The sequence below is a fragment of the Gobio gobio genome, assembly GCF_949357685.1.
Source record: "Gobio gobio genome assembly, chromosome: 13".
Lineage (NCBI taxonomy): Eukaryota > Metazoa > Chordata > Actinopteri > Cypriniformes > Gobionidae > Gobio > Gobio gobio.
In genome coordinates, this window is record NC_137106.1 from 38,531,318 (window position 1) to 38,552,903 (window position 21,586).

At 37.8% G+C, this 21,586-nt stretch overlaps 1 protein-coding gene across 19 annotated transcripts in view; it reads right to left on the bottom strand.

Moving 5' to 3' along the window:
- The window catches only part of cdc42bpaa (CDC42 binding protein kinase alpha (DMPK-like) a), a 104,745-nt gene that overhangs the window by 46,679 nt on the left and 36,480 nt on the right, over nt 1–21,586 (bottom strand). For 10 of the 19 annotated variants that reach the window (XM_079832311.1, XM_079832313.1, XM_079832310.1 and 7 more), the window contains exons 6-7: nt 4,706–4,799; nt 1,698–1,739 (exon numbers count right to left, since the gene is read on the bottom strand). In XM_079832311.1, the coding sequence (XP_079688437.1) occupies nt 1,698–1,739; nt 4,706–4,799 (136 nt within the window). The remainder of the gene's footprint in view (nt 1–1,697; nt 1,740–4,705; nt 4,800–21,586) is intronic. The other 9 variants (XM_079832315.1, XM_079832314.1, XM_079832312.1 and 6 more) reach the window with 1 other exon arrangement.

Here is a 21,586-nt window from a genome sequence, read left to right on the forward strand (position 1 = left end):
AACTTTGCCATGAGTATGAGTATATCAGGGCCTTAAAGGATAGTTCACCCAAAAATGAAAATTACCCCATGAATTACTCACCCTCAAGCCATCCTAGGTGTACATGACATTCTTCTTTCAGACGAATATATTCTGAGCTATATTAAAAAATGTCCTGGCTAAATCCAAGCATTATAATGGCAGTCCAAAATTTGAAGCCCAAAAAAAGTGTATCCATCCATTATAAAAGTACTCCACACGGCTTCGGGGGGTTAATACAGGCCTTCTAAAGCGTAGTGATGCATTTGTGTAAGAAAAATATCCATATCTAAAACGTTAAAATGTAAAATATCTAGCTTCCGGCGAACCATCTTCCGTATTCAACTTACGGGAAACATAACTGGCGGAAGCTAAATATTTTACTTTATTAAGTTTTAAATATGGATATTTTTCTTACACAAACCCATCTATTTGCTTCAGAAGGCCTTTATTAACCCCCCGAAGCCGAACATGGATTACTTTTATAATGGATGGATGCACTTTTGAGGGCAAATTTGGGCAGCCATTCACTGCCATTATAAAGCTTGGATTAGCCAGGACATTTTTTTTATGTAACTTTGATTGAATTCGTCTGAAAGAAGAATGTCATATACACCTAGGATCATGGGATAATTTTCGTTTTTGGGTGAACTATCTCTTTAAGAATCATTTTCTGCAATTTTTCATTTATATTTGGCACAAATATTCACAGACACTGCGACTGCATACATACAATTTTTTTTTTTGCCATTTAGTCAAAGGTATAGCTACTTTTAAATAGTCTGTCTAGTTGTTTAGACTTTAACAAATACATTCTGGATCAAAAAGGCACGTTCTATTTTACGAAATACATCCTGGTGTCAATTCAGGGCATATTGTCAGGTCTCTACCTGCAGGGCTGTGATGCCTGGTAAAGTTTTAAAACAATGCAATTCATTTGCATGAATCTCACAAAGCCTGTCAAGAACATGTAGAGGTCATATTTCACCAAAAAATGAGAACAAACAAACTGAAAATGTTATGTTGGCATAAAGAAGATAAATCCATTTTTGTTTAACTTTTGAAAGGCATTTTTGACAGGTATCATGAGATTCATCTATTAACTGTGGTGTTTATTATTACGACTGCAGGAGAATTCAGGACCTGGCATGTTGAGAACAGAAACAGAGAAGGGTTCAGTGTCTGTCTGAGCAGATCAGAACACATCACATCCTGTCAGTGAATGGGGCTGAAAGACAAACTGATCCCTGAAAATGCATCTTTATTTGGCACAACACTCATCACTATAAAAATGCAAATAAAGAAAAGCCATCACATTGGTTGCAGCTAGCAAAGGTGGGCGTGGCCTAGGGGAACATGACGGCCAAAGTATTCAGATACACAAAGACCTCTCAGAGCACAGACCACATTGAGAGAGGAAAAAAAAGAGCTGGAGATATCACTAGAGACCACTAATTAACAAGAGGGATGATTGGAGCTTCCTGGCTCGGGTTTAAGGGGGCTGAGCCGGCGGAAACCGTCTGTAATGCAGCCTGTGGCAGATGTGTGCAGCTGGAAGAATTTGTGGATGTGAGGCAGTAAATTAGCTGCTCTCGCTGGCAGTGACATACACTTGAAAACACACGGACATGTGAAGAGAGTTAGGCACACACGTGCGAACACGCAGAGACCACACTCACGCTGCTCTTGTCAGAAGTCGGGGGGATATCCTGGCGAGCTGTCTGTGACGTGCCAGAAAACAGCAGCACATATCAGATCAAGTAAAATACTCACCCATTCTTCAAAGACTTGTGACTGAAATACAACTCTGATCATAAACTGCCTTTCAAACCGAGGGTGTCCTCTGGGTCTCCCATTATTTTATATTAAAACAGTGTGCCTACATGATTGAGCTGGAGCCCAATTTCTGCAACAGATTTTTTTTGTGAGTGTTAAGCATAACTCGCAATTTATTGTCCAAGCCCTCGAGGTCCCATCAGAAAACTAGATGAAAGAGCATGACCTAAAACTCTTTTTGTAGCATTTTCTTTAAGGCTGGAATACAGTAAATGACTTTAGCTCAGATTTTTAGAAGAGTCAACATTAGTTGATGAAAGTCTGTGCCAGTCTGCTGATTTTAGTTAGTCGGAGTTGACAGATTTCACACACAAAACAAACCTGCATAGTGTATGTATGATGGACACAGACTCTCTCACAGATTTTTAGCTTCAGACTATGATTCCATCCTGGCGGAGGATATCAAAACATGTTTGCGATTTATATTTTTTTGATATTTTGAGCTGATTTTAGAACACTGTATTGTAATCATCACTACTGAAACCGAAGTGCTCCCCTATTTATTAGTTTTGCAATAAAATACAATACAATTGTAATAACAATAGAAAAGTAAATTAACAGAACATACGTTACAATTTTGCCTCAATATTTGACTTACTTGCACAGATAAAACAACTGACTGTGCCACACACACTCCCGTTGTAAACTAACCACGTCTACCCACCCAAGACTGCATTCAAATGCGCTTAGCTCATTTTTTTCTTAGGCGACTCAGCACAAATTAAGTCGCTACAAATACTACTGCAGTCATCCCTGCACATCCATGTTTGTTTCATCTGTAATGAGTCTTTTAACAAGGAGGCGCATGTTTCTGTTTGTTGTGTTCGGAACGATTTGAAAGTCTGGTAGTGTATGAAGCCCAGTTTTTCTCTGTAACCAACCATTGACAAAGTCGGCAAGTATATGATGCCTAGTTGTGTGTTGTATTCCAGCCTTTAGTTGTGCAGTAATAGTCTACATGCACTGAAACTACATCACTGGCTTTATTTTTAAGAACCTTTAGTGCCGATACACTTATACTGCCTTTCAAAATTTGGGGTCAGTAAACATTTTTTTAAAATATTTATATCTATAATGCTCACCAAGGCTGCATTTATTTGATCAAAAATACAACATAAATATTGTTTTACAGTTTTAAATAACGGTTTTCTATTTTTTATATATTTTAAAATGCTATTTATTTCTGTAATGGCAAAGCTGAATTACTCCAGTCATCAGTGTCACATGATACCTTCATAAATCATTGTAATATGCTGATTTGCTGCTCAAGAAACATCCTTTTTGAAAACAGTTATGCAACTGTTTTTGTGGAAACTGTGCTACTTTTTTCAAGATTCTTGAATATAACAGAAATAACAGCATTTGTTTAAAATATACTTTTTTGACATTATAAATGTTGATGCATTAAATTCATGCTTGCTGAATAAAATTCTTAATTTCTTGGGGGGGGGGGGGGGGGGACTAAATGCCACCAATCTTTTAAACAGTAGTGTAACTGAGGCAAAATATTCTTAGAACAGGAAGTGAACTAAAATATGGGAAAACCAATCCGAAACTGACCTCAAAAAGTAGTTGTACGCTTACATCACACTTGAAAAATGTCTTGATGTCACTGTATAATATAGACTTGGTTCCAAAAGCATTTTCTCATTCACTTTCTCCTTAGTGATTCAAAAATATATATCTTTAGTAATGGATTATGTAATTCACATTCTTTTTAAGTCCCATGAGGCATATGCTTTAAGTGACATGATGTTTTCACTTGGAATCAAATCCATTACTCTAGTGTTGGTAGCACCTGTTGAGCTACAGAAATATTGATGAGAGCTTAAATAAAGCTTTGCATAAACCAAATATGCCTTGTTTTTGCATTTACACATTCCTGCTGTGAAGCTTTCGAGCCAATTTGTAGGTTCTGTCTGACTCATAACATTGTAAATTAAAACACTAAAAACACTAAAACCCATTATCAGCTCTAAACAAAAATCCTGATGACTTCCTTTTTCTGTGAAATTTGAGGATTAAAGGGTTAGTTCACCCAAAAATGAAAATTCTGTCATTAATTACTTACCCTCATGTCGTTCGACACCCGTAAGACCTCCGTTCATCTTCAGAACACAAATGAAGATATTTTAGTTGAAATCTGATGGCTCTGAAAGGCCTCCATTGGCACAATGCACTTTACACTCTCAAGACCCTTAAAAGGTACTAAAGACGTCGTTACAAAGTCCATCTCACTACAGTGGTTCTACAATAACTATGAATCGGCGAGAATAGTTTTTGTGCGCAAAAAAACCCTAAATAACGACTTGCATAGTGATGACGATTTCAAAACAAGGCATCATGAAGCTTCGAAGCGTTATGAATCAGCGAGTCGAATCAGCAGTTTGAATCGCCAAATTTCAGCAGTTTGGCGGTTTGACACGCGATCCGAATCATGATTCGGCTCACTGATTCATAACGCTTCGAGGCTTCATGATGCCTTGTTTTGAAATCGTCATCACTATGTAAGTCGTTATTTAGGGTTTTTTTGCACACAAAAACTATTCTCGCCGATTCATAAAGTTATTTTAGAACCACTGTAGTGAGATGGACTTTGTAACGTCTTTAGTACCTTTTAAGGGTCTTGAGCGTGTAAAGTGCCATTGTGCCAATGGAGGCCTTTCAGAGCCATCAGATTTCAACTAAAATATCTTCATTTGTGTTCTGAAGATGAACGGAGGTCTTACGGGTGTCGAACGACATGAGGGTAAGTAATTAATGACAGAATTTTCATTTTTGGGTGAACTAACCCTTTAATATTCTGGTGTGCTCTTATGTCTGCATATTAACTGATATTCAACACACTTACCGTTCCATCCTCCCTGAGTTTAAGACAGGAGCCAAAATCTGCAAGTCGAATGTGTCCATTCACATCCATGAGAATGTTATCTGGCTTGATGTCTCTGTTAGAAAGAAAACAATACAAGATTTGAAATGTTATATGTTGATGTGAAAGAAATTGCTATGAGCAATGTTCAAAGCTGCCACAGTTATGGATTCAAACCCCATACTAATCACATTTATTCTTTGAATGCACAGCAAGTTGATCGGATAAAAGTGCCTGCAAAATACATTACCGTAAATGTAAAAATTGCTGTTATCATTGTATTTTGTTTACATGAAGCAAAAATGTTTTTGAGGCATATTTCGGCTTAGAGCCAGTGAGTACTTTAGAGAGCTTCTTAATGAGACAGAGCAGTAATTCACAGTGGGCTTCACAGTGGGCACTTGTGTCCGCCCTGTAAATCACCTCTATTCCTGAGAGAGTCACAGAGGAAACGGCTCTGTGACACAGAAAGCCTCCATCCACTCCACATAACACAAGCTCTTACGAGAGGAAGTCAAAACAAACAGAGGTCAGAGATTTGAAACTGTCATTTGCAGGGCAGGATTAGTCTTAACAGGGTATGAGAGGTGTTCTCTGCCCCGTCTGTGACCTGCCCATGGGGCAGCCGGCACTAGAAGCATAAACAAACAGGCATCAAAGTGTCGCAAGTTCATGTCTCCGTTACAGCTTATCTAAACCTGTGTGTGAGAGAACACGCTCGAGGCGAGAGCGAAACACACACTGTTCTTATTCTCCTTCATGCTCTCGCTCTTGTTCGCCCCTCGTAAATTTGATCCAGGAGGTTGACGTGGAGGTGTAATAAAGACGGAGTGAATGTTTGCATGTGCCTCGTATAGACATGAATTACTACAGCACTCGTGAGGCGAGTTTCCTTCAATATGTCACCCAAACGGCCCTGAAACCTGTAACAATGTTCAATGGGTCAGTTTAAAAAAAATTTGGAACCATAGTAAAAAGCCCTATTGAGATTTATAATGAAAACACAGTTGTACTAAGAGCTGATGGAAACTTGATACTGAGGTATATCATATTCTACTATTTTTGCAGCATTTTTATATTCCTGAAACTTAACCACACTTGAATATAAACTGCTACTGAAATAGAAACCAAGCAATCAACAAAACCTGTCGCTTGTGGCGGTCTGTCAACTGGAGGAAAAAAACTCACGCCTGGTTAAGACAGTGCTATAATATTAGTAAAGATTTTACTCAAAACATAATTTACATTTTTTCTGTCATCTTTTAGACCTTTGGAATTCCCTACAATATCTGTAGAATATGATAAAGATAAGCAAATGGCCTACATTACCATTCAAAAGTTTGGATGAAGTTTGAAATTTATAAAAAATTAACTTCAAAATTATTCAGCAAGGATTTTTTTAAAATCCATCAAAACAAAAGCTATAGTAAAAGCCTTTAAATTGTTACAAATGTATCTTTTAAATAAATGCTGCTCTTTTGAACTTTCCATTCATCAAAGAACCCTGAAAAAAATGGATCATGGATAATATTTTTTAAATGTATTAAAATAGAAAAGATGATGAATGATCAATAATAATTTTTACAATACAACTTTTGTTTTGTTTTTTTTTATCAAATAAATAGAGCCTTGCTGAGCATTAGAGGCAAAAACATTTTTTTTTTTTTTTAAATCTTACTGACCCCAAACCTTTAAACGGTAGTGTGTGATCTTTTGGCATGCAAAATACATTTTAAGAGCTAATAAATATCAAATGCTCCCTCACACAAAGACTTCGTTTAAAGTGAATGAAGTCCTGATCACCATATGCTTTTATTGTATGTAAAAAGCAGCATGAAAATTTCAGAAGAAAGTTATTCATATGAGGTTGGAACTCGGAACAACATGAGGGTGAGTACAATTTTTGCTGAACTATTGCTCATGGCTCATTTTTTAGTGAACTATGTGCTCATGGTTGTGATATCATAGCCATGACATTATCTAAATGCCTCATTTTTGCAGTTTAGTTTCAATAAATGTTCAGTGCGGACTGGGGTTGTGAACTATAGAGGATTTCACATAAAAAAACAAGTTTTTCATGAAATGTCCCCTTCAAAACACTCCTGCTGCGACTCCATTTGAGAGCTAAGGAATGAAAACAAAGAGTACTTTCGTGGTCTACTACAATTTATAGTCATAACTGGGGACTCTTCCAAAAAAAATCAGCACGGGAAGCCTGGACAGCCATGGAGACTTCCTCACAGGGAACACTTCTCTGGGCACATTAAAGAGTCTGTACAAGCTGTACGAATCGGATCACTGATTTTATCGTTAATGCGGCAGCGGAAACTTTACATTTGTCCCAGATGAGGACCTGTGTGGATTTGACCCATGTGTGGGTACAGGCACAACATTGGTTTGGATTGCCTCATTAGAGGCCGTGTTTATTTGTTCCGCCGCTCTCCGGCTGCTTTCCCTCCATGTTTATACAGAGGCAGAGCTACTGTGAAGGGAGGCCGCCTCAGGAGAACAGGCGGAAACGTTCACATGCAAACCAATCCAACTGATTAACATGATTCATCTGGCGCTCATTCTGGGATCAGAGGAAAACAGTGATGACACTCGAAAAATACAGTTTCCCTTCTAACAATCAACTTTTAATATCAACAAATTAAACATGCATAAATGTCTTTAAATCAAAGCTTGTGCACTAGCATTTTCTTAAAGGAAAGACTTTCTTCTTAAGACAAATATAAAACACGTTGACCTCGCAGAGATTTGAGAAGCCGCCGTCAAAGGGTTATACTGCTGTTGTATCGCAGTGGTAATTTTAACCACTGACTCTTCACATCCTCATCCTTTGAAAGTATATACAAAGAGAATTTGCTTTTGCAGAGCAGAAAAGAGTGTCTTCTTGACATGTACACAACTACAGTGTTTGAGAGCAGGTCAAAGCAGACATTGTTCGCGGGCAGCCAATGAGGACCATAGGCAGGCATTATGCAAAAGTGTTACATTGTTACGTAGGAATTAGGGCTGGGTAAAAAAATATTGATTTCTCGATTTTAATCGATTGTCACTTTTACAAAACAATATCGATTCTTAAATCCCAAGAATCGATTAGTCATCCTGTTTTCAGTTAATGAATGAAAAACATTGTAGCGTGCCTCCCATCTAATAAATCGCAATAATCTTTGTGCTTTATAACTTTTGATATGAAAAAGTCTGAATACCGTTTTGGGGCTGTGGCGCGATATCGCTCTGCCGCAGCTCAGCGGAGCGCACATGAACCGATCTTCTCTTCCGCCTTAGTACCAGTTACAGCGGAAAATAAACATGAATGAGCATCTGAAAGTGTGTTAAAAGATACAGGACAACTTACCGAAATCAGTGTCATGTCACATAGAATAGTAATAGAATCGCTCAATCAGTGTTTCAAACGCAGAAAGACGCAAGTAAAACGGCTTGTAAACAATGTCATGTAACGTCACATTTACCTCAGAAAAACCATATCCAGTGTCCATAAACTCGTTAGTCAGCTAGAAAAATGTACTCTAGAGAGGAGCATTTTGCTAATTATATGCACCACATTATATAGGCTATTCATTGTCATTTTTAAGGTTCTTCAATATTTAATGCATGTATGTATGTATGTATGAATGAATAAATCTGGCAAGTTTTTATGACAGCCACCATTTAAATGTTTATATTTCAAAAAACAAATTGGAGTAGAAATATGATAACGTAATTGTAAAGTTAACATTATAACTTATAATTTAAAAAACATAATTTAGTGTAATTTAAGTGTTTGTATACAAATCAGTTCATTTTTACCTTCAATATTAGTAGGCTAATGTACTATCAACTGAATCCCATAGTTTACAAGATTTGTTTTCTTGAGAAAATTTGCCATGTATTGTACCTGATATACATCCAAAATAATCGATATTGATTTGAATGGAATCGAATATCGAATCGAAAGCTTGTGAATCGAAATTGAATCAAATTTTGAAAATTGTGTCAATACCCAGCCTTAGTAGGAATGTTATGGAAGTAAGACTGAAATTACTGACAATTTGTTTGGGCTGTTCAGAATCAATTCTTTTTTTGATTCTTTGGGAGACAATAACTTTATTTATCGTGCACTTTGATGTTTACAACTTTGCAGAGTTTTTACATTCACAAACAGCTATATTACACACTACATGAAAGGTAATATTTGAAAAACCATAAGGGAGCACTTTAACTCAAACTAAAACTACTATTAAATTGAAAATGATTGCTAAAATTATAGCTGAAATAAAATATAAATAGGAGATGGGAAAAAAAATGTGTATTGCTTCTGTTTTTTAACGCAATAATGAATTTGCAGGTCCAATAATAAAACCAAGTGAGACACATCTAACACCATGACATAATCATCCGTTCACCCAAGGCTGCCATCCCTCCTGCCAATAGGTGAACTTAACCCCTGTCCTGACAACACCGGAGCTAACATCATCCCCTCAGCCAGTCAAAGTGTTGAAAGAAAAACGTATCTTCCTCTTACATAAAGGACGCTACACTCAGGCCCTGACAGAAACACAACGATGGGAAGCAGGAGGACATTAAAATGTGATTAGTGCTGGTTTCCTGCCCTGTGGACGCACGTTACCACAGCTGCGGCCAGACTGCAAATGCAAATGTAAATCAAAAGCTAATGTTTTATGTATTTGGAAGGGGGGGCGGGGGGGGATGTCTTAGTCTAGCATTTGTCATCGAGTCATTGAGATTTTGGCCAAATTACAGAAAAACCTGAGCACCCACAGAGCTACAATAAACTTTATAACATGTAAGTTGATGAAACCGTAATGCGACACACTAACCGCTATTCTAATGACGGACAAAACACGCATGTCTGACATTTGCTGGTCGAAAACCTCGTAACTCCATTTGAGCTTGATTTTGGTAAAATGTTAAAAATATAAATGGCACATGCAAATGTCTGAATAAAATCAGTCAAATGCAAAATCAGAATACTATGTAAACATCCACTAATAAAAAATTTCAATAAAACAAATATTTTTATGCATTTAATCTACCTTAATTGACCAATGTTTTGCTGCTAACTTTCGATGATTCAGTTAAACCATGAGCAAAAATGACTTAAAATGTTTTGTTTTTATTGATTTAGTGTTAAAACTTTTTTCTCATGCGTCCTATTTCTTCCATTGTCCAGAATGGAAGCACAGCTGAAAGGTTTTTTTTTTAGCTATGCCCTCTACTGTACACACGTGGATTTGCATTTTTACCTCCGCCTGAGGCTTATTATTTGAATTTTGGTGTGAAGAGGTCTTAACATTTGCACAAAAATATAACTTTTTTTTATAAAAAACAAAACACAAAAAACAAGCCCAGCCCAGGTGAGAAAAAGTAACACAAAAGTAACAAAAAAGTAACGTAACATTACTTTTCTTAAAAAAGTAACTAAGTAACTCAATTAGTTACTTTTTAAGGGAGTAAAGCAATATTGCAATTAGTGCTGGGCAAATTAACGCGTTAACGTGGGCGATAATTTTTTTATTTGAACGCATTAATATTTAACGCAATTAATGTTTTAAGTTCACTTAAATTAAAAGTTGTTTTTTTAAAGCCTAATAAATGTTGAAATTGGTAGCTGTCATTTATACTGTAATGTAATGTCATTGATGTTTCATAGAGACATAAGTATCAGTGACACTGGCCTTCATTCATAAAAAGATGCCATTACACATTTAAAATATGATGTCTTTAAATTGTTTCTACATTCATTTGGAGAGTAACTGAAATTATTACAATATCAAAATATTAAAAACTTGCAATTAATCGCGATTAACTACAGAAAACAATGCGTTTAATTAGTTTTTTGTTTTTTTTAAACGATTCCCAGCACTAATTGTTATGCATTACTTTTCAAAGTAACTTTCCCCAACACTGTATCTGTAAATGTCTCTCTGTCCGGCATTTTTTACGTAATTTTGTGTGAATATGTCCGTTCAAGAGTACGAAAACGTGAAAGAAAACGGCTTTCTGGGTGCGTGCTTCGGATGTGTGCATAGGCCTGTCGCGATAGTCAATAAATCAATTAAATCGCACGATAAAAATAATGAGCTTGATAATTTTTCCGGCCGCGATAATTTCCAGCGTCTGTTTTTATATCCATTTTTGCCGAGCGTTATATTATATGATCACGCTCTTATACATGTAAATGCTTCTAAGCGCGACAAGACACAAGACAAGAGAATGCGCTGTATGTCAATGTCCTGTCTGTGTGGCTGCGTCTCATGTCAGCTAATCGAGGGAGTGTCTCTGACACACACACACACACACACACACTCGACGCACAGACAGACTCGCGTCGGTTCTCTTTTGCTCTTGAACAAACAATAACAACAGCACAGAGAATTTTGAGTATTCTCCAAGCCTGCAGCGCTCCTGTGAGAAACTGAAGCTTCTGCGCCTCGTTTGCCGCCCAGTGGCTGGTCACAGTATAGCTCCTAAACCCCACCCCTCCATGTATTTGAATGGAGAGCGAGACACACTAAACAATTCAATTACACTTCAAATAATTGTTTCCTAAAGATGGTTTCTGTCATTTTAGGCAGTTTTTATTACGGGGATTTCATTTAAAGTGTTCGTTTTTTAAATAAGTTTAGTTTCAGTGAGTTATGTGATGCTATAAAAACGGGGGGTGTGACGTCATGATTGACAGCTGAGATTGACGGCTTCTCTGAGTGTTGTCACTGAGGCACTAACGGACTTTTTCGGGATTTTAGGGAGGAGATTGGAGCTTTAATTTCTACATTTCTATAACTGTTTATTTCACACCAACATAATGAATTGTTATGCATCTGCGAGAGTGTGGGCGGGCTTTTGATAATCGCGCCTCTACTTCCTGTTCTCTACTGCGCAACTCTGGTCCCGAGATCGCTACTGCGCAGACTCGGTCCCAAGATGTCAGCGCCGTGAGCGGGCCTACGAAAGCTTCAACTATGGTCAGCGGAAGTCAATGAAGTCGCGCCGTCCATATTTTTTTACGGCCTATGGTATTCTCATATTAGGAGTCTTAAATGAGTTAAATAAAGTTTAAAAATGAACTTAAAGAGTTGTGAGGAAATTAGATGCACGGGACAGCAGCACTGATGATGCCTGTCATTAATGTTCATCAAAGAACAACGGGAACAGAGAAAATTGTCGCTTTAATGATGATTAATCTATATTTCATTTATTATTCATGCAGTTAAGAAAGGTGTTTGATAACTATTACATTTCTGTATATGTCTAACAGGGAAGGCACAGGTAAAAATAACAGCTGTTTATTCAAGTGCATTTTTTGTTAACAGACTGAGAGTCCATTGCTTTTTTGGTTTTGGTTGTTTTAGATTTACATTTATGCATTACATTTACGTTTTGTTCATTTATTGTGGATATTTAAAATGCTTTCCGTTTTCAGTGTTAAATTGTCTTTAGAAATAAAAGTTAATTGATCTTTGAAAAGGTGTACCTGCATTATTATGCCATTATCATTATTTTAGATGAAAATAGTCTTAGAACGACAATATTATCGTTTATTGCAATAATTTCTTGGCCAATTTATCGTCCAGCAAAATTTGTTATCGTGACAGGCCTATGTGTGCGCACACAAAACTTCTCACACTATTGAATAAAGTTCTCTTTTGCATCTTCTTGGACTTCAATATTTAAATTGTCAAGGCTTAAAAACACATGCAAATGATAAGCTTTCGTGATGCAGCACTGGCCCGATTGAGTCAACTGTACCGAGCAACGTTTACACTGGCCCGGGCCATCGGGCAGTCCTTATTGTTGAGCCCTGCCCTCTGCTGAAATAAAACAGGTAACTTTCCTCTGCCTCTTTTATAAGCAAGAACTAAAATAAAGCAATTTAATATGAACTAATATTGATTCTGGAATAATAATAAAAAAGTGCTACTACGTTCCAGCCCTACGTTCCATCATTAAAATTGCCACCCAAACTTAATCAACTATTAAAAGGAAGAGGTTTAAAATAAATACAATTTTCAGTCACAACACACTTTCCAAAGCAGCCTGAAATGAATACATCTAAATTCTTATCTACTAAAAATAAATTAATCACTATAAATATGAGATCAGTACAGAGAAGAGGTATAAATGACCTTAGTGTGTGAATGGTCAAGAAACATTTCAGTCCTCAGGGTCTCTTTAACACACACACAGAGAGACAGGAGGGGCAGCAGCTGGTCAGTCAATGGGCAGGTGGTGGAAGACTGTGTGTGTGAGTGATAGAGACAGTAAAGGATCAGTGGGCACTGAGGAACAGAGCCGTGCTGCTAAAAATAACTTCTCTTTCTCACAGCCAGCCCAAAATATGCTCTGACCCAACAGAACATTCCAACGCACTTATTAGACACTCTGGAGGACATGATTCTGATTGTGCATTAAGGCATTCCGCAGTCTGCCATTTCTTTATAACTTATGAATAATGACCATTTATTATTCAGAAAGTGGACATGTAACAAGTAGGATAAATGTGCAGCCAGTAATTATTTCAAAATTAACCACTTCACATCAAGGTCCAGATCATCATAGGATTTATTTTGCCATAATCACTAACACATGACATACACGCACAGAACACAAACTCAACTATCATTCAGGATAAATTATTAATACTTTTATTCCGCAAGGATGCATTAAATTGGCCAAAGTTGAACTGACAGTAAAGACAAATATAAAATAGAAAAATATATATCCTAGAAAGCCACTAACATAACTACACAAGAAAAAAGAAAACATTACACATGATAAAATACGGGTTTAGTTGCAACAAGGATTATAGCAGTGATTATATTGGCTGGTGAGAGCATGAAAAAATAAAATAACTAATAACTAGAGGTGGGCGATATACCGGTAGACCCGATTAACCAGTAGAAATTCGTCAACTGGTTAAGATTTTGGACTATCGTCTCTATCGTTATTACGCACTTACGTGACATTGCCGTGCTGCACGGTCACGAAAGGGTATCATTTGCATGCATTTTTAAGCATTGCTGTTTAAAAAACAAGTGATTTTAAACCGCTGAAGCACAATAAGCAGCAAAAGACAACTCATAAGTGAACGCAAACAGTTGAGAAAGTGCATGTGTATCTGTATATTAGATCTGTGTATTCAGTCTTAAAGTGACAGCAGCCTAGTGTTATGAATGTTAATCAAACAGCAAAATACAGAGAAAAATCACCCACTGCTCTTGAATGAATAACATTTGTAACTTTAATAAGAATAAATGTGTATTTAATTAACACAGAGAAGACTATGCAGTGTTGTTTATTGTATTTAATTACTTATACAATTTATGTAGTATTTCTTAAGTTTTTCAGGTAGGTGTACTATTGTTCTATTGCTCTATTATAGTTTTGTCCTATTGCTTGTAATTACTTTGTTCTTATTTTATCTTTAACTGTTTATTTGTCTTCATCTCGAGTTTTTTTTAGTACTAGTATTGTGATATTGAACTTGGTGATGAGCATTATCATTTTTTCAATGGTATCAAAAATGTTGACATCATAAAAACCTTATTCAAAGCAAAAATAATTACATTGTGATATATCGTTATCGTGAAATAAAACTACTCATATCGTGATATAATATTTTGATCATATTACCCACCCTTTAATGTTGAGATTCTGTTAATTTTGTACAATAAACAATTCCAGTTGTGTGTTATACTGATGTCCCATTATATAAAAAGGAACACCAGAAACCAGAACCACTGACCTAGCAGAGGAAATGAAAAGAGAAAAAAGAAATCAAGCAAAAAAACCAATAAATAATAAATGCAGAAAGAGTAATAAAGATCGAGATTGGGAGAAAAAAATTAAAAAGCAGAAGAGTGATGTCCTATTAAGGCAAGCGTCTGATGCCAACCTCACAGCATGAAAAGCGAGACCACTGGAGACTCTTATCAGACGAGCTGCTGTTTACAGAAAAAGAGATCGGTACTACCAAGATACTGAGAGAGACAGAATTCCACACATTCCCAATATTAACATGGTGCGAGAGATTTAGAAGGATTCTTAGGCTGTGTCCAACAAAGTGTTTTTTCCTACGGCCAGCATATTTTTTTAATTGTTTTTAATGGAAGCGCAGCATATTTAAAAATGCCAACGCTGATGCTGAGCGTTTATTTCACACTGAACGCTTGGCTTTTTTCCCGGACGCCGAGAGTTGAAAAATGTTAAACTTTGGGTAAAACGCAAAGCTCATAACTGTCGCTTTTTACCCAGATGTCCAATCACAGTGAACGAGGGGCACGACGAATACAATACCGACCATCCGCCACATCTTGCTGGGACAATGGCAACAAGACCACAACAACAAGCACAACAACGGAATAAAATCATTTAAAGCAAGAGCCAGAGCAAATACTTTACATTGCGTCAAGATTCTTATATTCAGAAACAAACCATCTGCAAAATCAGATACACTTCCGCAGATATTCTGTATCATAGCAACCAAAGCGCCTGAGATTTGAATAAACCCCTAACACTAACTTTTTGTCATGCCAATAAAGCATTGTTGAATTTGCATTGCCAGAAAGAGAGACTGCTCAATGGACTGAAACGTTTTCCCATGGCTAGGCGGTCCAAAGTCATGAGCTGTACTTAAAACCCTGCAATTTTCCCTATAAATGCGTAAACAGTAAACACTGATGGCCTTTAGCATGACCCAGCATTCCTCTCTCTTGCGTCTATTTGTTATTTGTCAGTCTCGCGAGTGGAAGGGGGTGGACAAAACAGCAAACATCCCCCCCAGCCCTCTGCAAATAAACCACTTACAGTGATGACCATATTTAATCTACTAGCAGCTATTTTCTCTTTCCACAAAGACAGACGTGGAAAACTGCACCCTACAAAACTTTTGGCATTGAGCTTTTCACAATACAAAAATGAGCAGTTCTGGACATATAAACAAAGTTTGTTGTTTACTGGTCAGTGAAAATAAAATAAAATGTAATGCTCAAAATTCATGCTCAGTGTGAATTAGCCCATAATCAGATCTCACTTTCTGGTGTCTAATTGGTGTAAATCCTGCTAGCATAACCCATAGACTGTAAAAAAAATATGGACGTAGTGTCCGTGACATCACCCACAGGATTCTGAACAGCAATTTTGAAGCGTAAAGTCGGGACGAGCTGGCCGTTGCCATCTTGGCAGCGCATCATCGAGCGTCACTCCCGGATAACAGAAAATGGGCAAAGAGGCGGAACGTGGGTGGAACTGAGTGGACATGCAGAAGTGGTTATGCAGAACTTTAAGGCTTTATATAATATATATAATTCACTCCCCTCACAGTTGTCATGAAGGGTAAAATTAGATCAATAGAACAAAACTACAATTTGTACCAGGCTGTAAACATGTTTTTTTCTGCTGTAAAGTTGGGCATTTTAACATGGAGCTCAATGAGATTCTGCTCCCTTCTGGAGTCTGTCTCTAGCGACCAGTCGATGAATTGCAGTTTACGGTAAGTCACTTCCGTATTGGCTTCAAGAGAAACTGCCGCTTGGCATAACCCCACCCTTTGTTAAGAGCATTCCAGACAAAGCATGCATTTCCCAGACACTTCACAAAACAATTAGCTACATATCAACAAATAAAAAGTCAAAGATATCAGTGTTGCGCATGAAGGCCTCAACACACACAATGACAGAAAGAGAGGACAAGTGATCAGAGGAAGGGAGGTAATCCTGCTTTGAAAGAGCATGTGGATCTATGGACACCATCTGCCCTGACATTAGACAGAGAGACAAGTGTCACGGCTTACTGACCACTAACATCTACAATGGTCAGCTGTCCAGTCGTACTATTAGACAGCCTCATCTCAGTCACACTGAGCCTCTCACAAAGAACCGCGTCTCATTTCCTGGAAATGAGGCATCACTTCCTATGAGGAGCAGAACAACTAGCAGTGGTGTACCACTTCCTTCAGGGTTTACACCACATCCTGTTTAGTGGTTTACAATAGGCCTCAACTTCCTCAACAGGTGCTGTTTTTCTTAAATGCACCTAAAATGATTTTTAAAAGTCCAGAAAATACAGCAAGAATGTGGACAGCACAGGGGTGGAGTTACATTTGGATATAAACACTAGTGTAGATATGCTACAGGATACTAACTACATCAATCTGGATAATATCAAACAGGGACACAAAAATATTTATTTTGTCCCACCAAAGATTTATTTGATCATTTAACATGACAATACCTGCCATTCTGTAGTACTGATACATGCTTTAAAATGCTCCCGTGAGTGTTTATGTGCTCTATTTACAACATGTTTTTGCAGCATTTAGCTTTTAAGCCAATCACAGACGTATCTGTTGGGCTTGTGAACACAAGTTAGTCAGACTCCGCTCCAACTATCCATTGCAAAGTTCCTGGATTGACAACCACATTTAAATGTGCAATTGAATCCAATTGACAGCGATAAACATAAATGGACGGAACAAAACAATCTGATACTGTATGTCAAATGATCTGGGCGTTAAGTATAACTGCAAAATAATAGACCTGTCACTTTTTCTATGTAATGTGTTACTTTGTTGTTCATTTTATTACTAACTTTTCAAATCAGTCACTTTTTACCTATTAATTTAAAGATTTTTCAAAATATAAAATAATTATAAGCACTTATTTTCTATAATCTGTCCTGACAGTGATTTTTTTTTATTTTTATGAATAAATGGATAAATTAATAGACAAACTGTTTCTTTGTATCTATTTTGGATTTATTGTCAGTACTGGGCTCACAGTTCACAGGGGAACTATACATATAACTTGTTCATGTGAAACAAGTAAAAATATATATAATTAATATGACATCATAATATAATAAACATAATATAATATGATAATGTAGTTTCAAAGTTTAGTTCCTCCCCAAAAAAGGAGATCCCAATTTCCACATTTATAGTCTTAGACAAAGCCACAGATTCATTATAGATTGTTAATTCCCAGTCAAAAGAAAATAAAACTGAGAAAAACAATTGAATGTTATCCGTAAGGACGCTGACTAAGGCGGTTCCAATCATTATCTGATGACAGTTATTGACAGTTGACTCTCAGAGACCCCAAGGACCTGGACAGGAGAGGGCCGTATCTATCCTACCCATCAGGTTATCATCCCGAGAGAGAGAAAAGTGGTGGACATTCAGGAATTCTGATCAATATCTGCACACAGTCCAGAGGAGGGTCAATAACCGGATTTTCACAAACAGACCTCGCTAAACCACTAGAGTGAAGATCTCAGGAGCTCCAGAATGACTGAGGTGTGTGTGTTTGCCAATGCGATAGAGGCCGACCTCATGATCCGAATGAGCTTCAGGCTGGATTTTCTCCGCCAGCAACTCATTCGAGCAGAAAACATGCACACCTGAATCAATATTAACCCAGATTACACAATACCTTGGAGCGGCGCTGTGATGGAGAGGTTAATTCCCATTCCAAAACAGCCCTGAAAAGAATCTTACAAGATGAGACAAAACTTCACATACTTAAACCACAAAAACATACTGTCACTAATGGCTTCCACCAGTTGGACAGTTACTGTACTTCATAAACTCGAACCTTACAGTTGTTACACTGTAAGAACAGGAAGCTGTGAACTGCCATACAAAGGTCACCGAGTAGTTTACTGCTGACTTCAGTGTCGGCTTCCTGCTAAAAGAGACCGCAGGAATGCGAGGGGGCTTTCTCCTGCGGCCTCCAGGATTCTGCAGATGGTGATCAGCGATGTGGTTGAGGATCTGGGGTTGAGATCTCGCTCAGAAGCTGCAGTGCTCTTCATTCCTCTGGGAGCTCCTGGAATTCCAGGCAAAGATGGACGATCCTGGCAATCCCAAGAGGCTGTGCAGCTGTGCCACACCACACCCTGAATCAGAAACCCTTCAAACACCATCAGGATCTCACTAAACACTAGGTTCAGAGGGATAGGTTGAGAATGGAACACTAGCATACTGTATACCGTGCAGTATGGTATAATCACTACTTTTTGCAGTAGCCTACAGTATTTAGCATTTTTAATCCAATTTTGTGAAGTAATAAAAAAATAAATTTTTGCCAGCCCAATCAAATAATGAGAAAAAAAAAATCAGTGCCTTTCAGGTTTTTCAGGTAGGTCTAACAGTAGTTTTCAGGTACAGAAATTGAATAAAGTAGTCAAATGTAAAACAACACTCCATATAATATTTCCTGTATAAACAATAAATAAAGATGAATCCTTATTAAGGTAAAAAAAAAAAAAAAAAAAATTCAGTCAAGAGCAGGGGTGATTAGCCTAGAAATCTAGACACACCCTAGCGGCAGCAAATATATTTTGCAGCCAAGGCGTCTAGCAACTCTCCGTTGGCTTGCGAGCTGGAAAAAACAAACTCTAGTCAGGCCAATCACATCATGTATAGTCGGTGGGCGGAGGTTGTGGAGGTTCCGCATGCTACTTGTAAACAAAGTAGCTGGCGAACAGTGGTCTTTCGAATCGGCTTTGGCCACGACTCTGGAAGACGAAGCTTTTCTTTGAGAAAGGAACAAAGAACAGCACTGAAGTCATTCTTAAAAGAGGAAGATGTGTTCTGAGTTTTGCCGACCGGATACGGTGAAAGTTTAATCTATCAACTAGCTCCGCTTCACCTTCTTCATTGTTCTGGTCGGTTGTAGCGCTATCCTATTGCGTGCAGAGGGAATTTGAAAGACAACCATTTATCCCGCCCCTCAGATTGAGCCCTGCCAATGGCGTGTTCCCAGACCCAACATCTTGATGTGGGTCTGGCTTGTCAGGCTAGTGGGTGATTGCTTTGTCTTTTGTAATCTTATTAACATTAAAATCACAGACAGCAGAAGGAATATTAGGCTGCCACTTGAAGACTAATACACGGATCAAATATACTGATACACGTGCATACCTTTCTCTACTGTTTCCGTTCACTTAAAGGGATAGTTGTTCCAAACCTGTATGAATTTCTTTGTTCTGCTGAACACAAAATATGATATTTTGAAGAATGTCAGCAACCAAACAGTTGATGGACACCATTGACTTCCATAGTAATTTCTTTCCCTACCTTGAAAGTCAATGGGGTCCATCAACTGTTTGGTTACCCATATTCTTCAAAATATCTTCTTTTGTGTTCAGCAGAACAAAGAAATTCATACAGGTTTGGAATAACTTGAGGTCGAGTAAATTATGACAGAATTTTCATTTTTGGATGAACTATCCCTTTAAGCCATAACCGACTATGGCTGCATCCGAAAATCTAGGCAGCTGACTCGTTGCCTTATCAAACAATGGCTTGTAAGGCAACGTTTGTGCATGAAGGCACCTCACAAAACTGATTTCGGACAGTTCGGCAGTGTAACAGTTAATGGTCTACAGCAAAATAGAGAGAGCTTTGGTGATAACTAAACAAATATTGAATTACTACATTAGTAATTTCTCGCTAGAAATGACATCAGATCATGACATCAGAAAAAAAACCCCGTACATTTACACACAAACTGACCAGCAAACGCAACTTTCGGATGCCATCTTTTTTTTCCCAGCTCAACTGTCACAGAATGGAAAGCACAGGATTGTGGGATATCAAAGGCACTGAAGGATACAAATATGCTGCCTTCAAAAATCGATCAGATGAAGGCATCTCAGGAGACAGGAAGTGAAGCTAACATTAGATTCGGACGTGCCTTGATGCCTTCCTACCTTGAAATGTGTCCTCCGAAGGCAGCCTCTTCGCAACCTCTCAACGCAACCTCTCAACGCAACCTCTGTTTACTAGGATACTCGCCAAAGCCAGCATTTTGAGATAAATTTGTGTGAATTTGTCCTTTCAAGTGCAAGGAGAGAATTTGTTTTATTTATTGTTCTTTTGTGTTCAGCAGAAGAAAGAAATTAATACAGATTTGGAACAACTCGAGGATGAGTAAATGACAATTTAAATTTTTGTGTGAACTATCCCTTTAAGCCATAACCGTCTATGTTTACTAGGATACTTGCCAAAGCCAGCATTTTGAGATAAATTTGTGTGAATTTGTCCTTTCAAGTGCAAGGAGAGAATATGTTTTATTATTTGCACACTGTCTGAGATGCGCAGCTTTCTGTCGATTCCTTTGTTTTCATATCAGGCTACCAGCTAGACATTTACAACTATTTTCAGCACAAAACTGAAATGACTTTTGATTTGCGATACGATGGGGAGTGATTAAAAATAAAAGATAACAGTACAGTGAGATGGGGAAGATTGCGCAAACCTCCTCAGGTCACATACTTTCGTGGAAAATTTAAATAAATACTCATTCATTCTAAAGAAATGCTATTTTATCAGTATTTTTCTAAACGTGTAAGCCTTTGGATTTAAAAGCCTTAAATGGAGTTGTTTTGTGAAAACCTGTCTTCACAAATAAATGGAGGCAGGCACGACTGAATAAGTATGTTCTCTTTTTATGTAGTTTTCAGTCAGCTAACCTCATGCTGGTGAAATGGTAAGGTTGTGTGACGCTGTTCTATGGAGGCATGTTGAGGGTGGATTTTAGGGTAGCGCTATTGAGGTACTGGCCCGACAGTGGAAACGAAGCTTGCTTTTGGTCTTGTGGCTCGGGGTCCGAGACTATTGGCCCCAACCAACTCATTGTTAGCCCTGCCTCGCACTGGTCCAATAGTGGAAAAGAGACTAATGCACCGACCACTAATGGGAGTGAAGTCACTGGAGCTCATATGACCAGAGCCGAGACAGACTGCAGATGGCAGTGGTGTGGCTGTCAGAGCCTCAGAAGTGACAATGAGGTGTCGAAATCCCAGACACGCCACTGGGCTCTTCTAGGAATA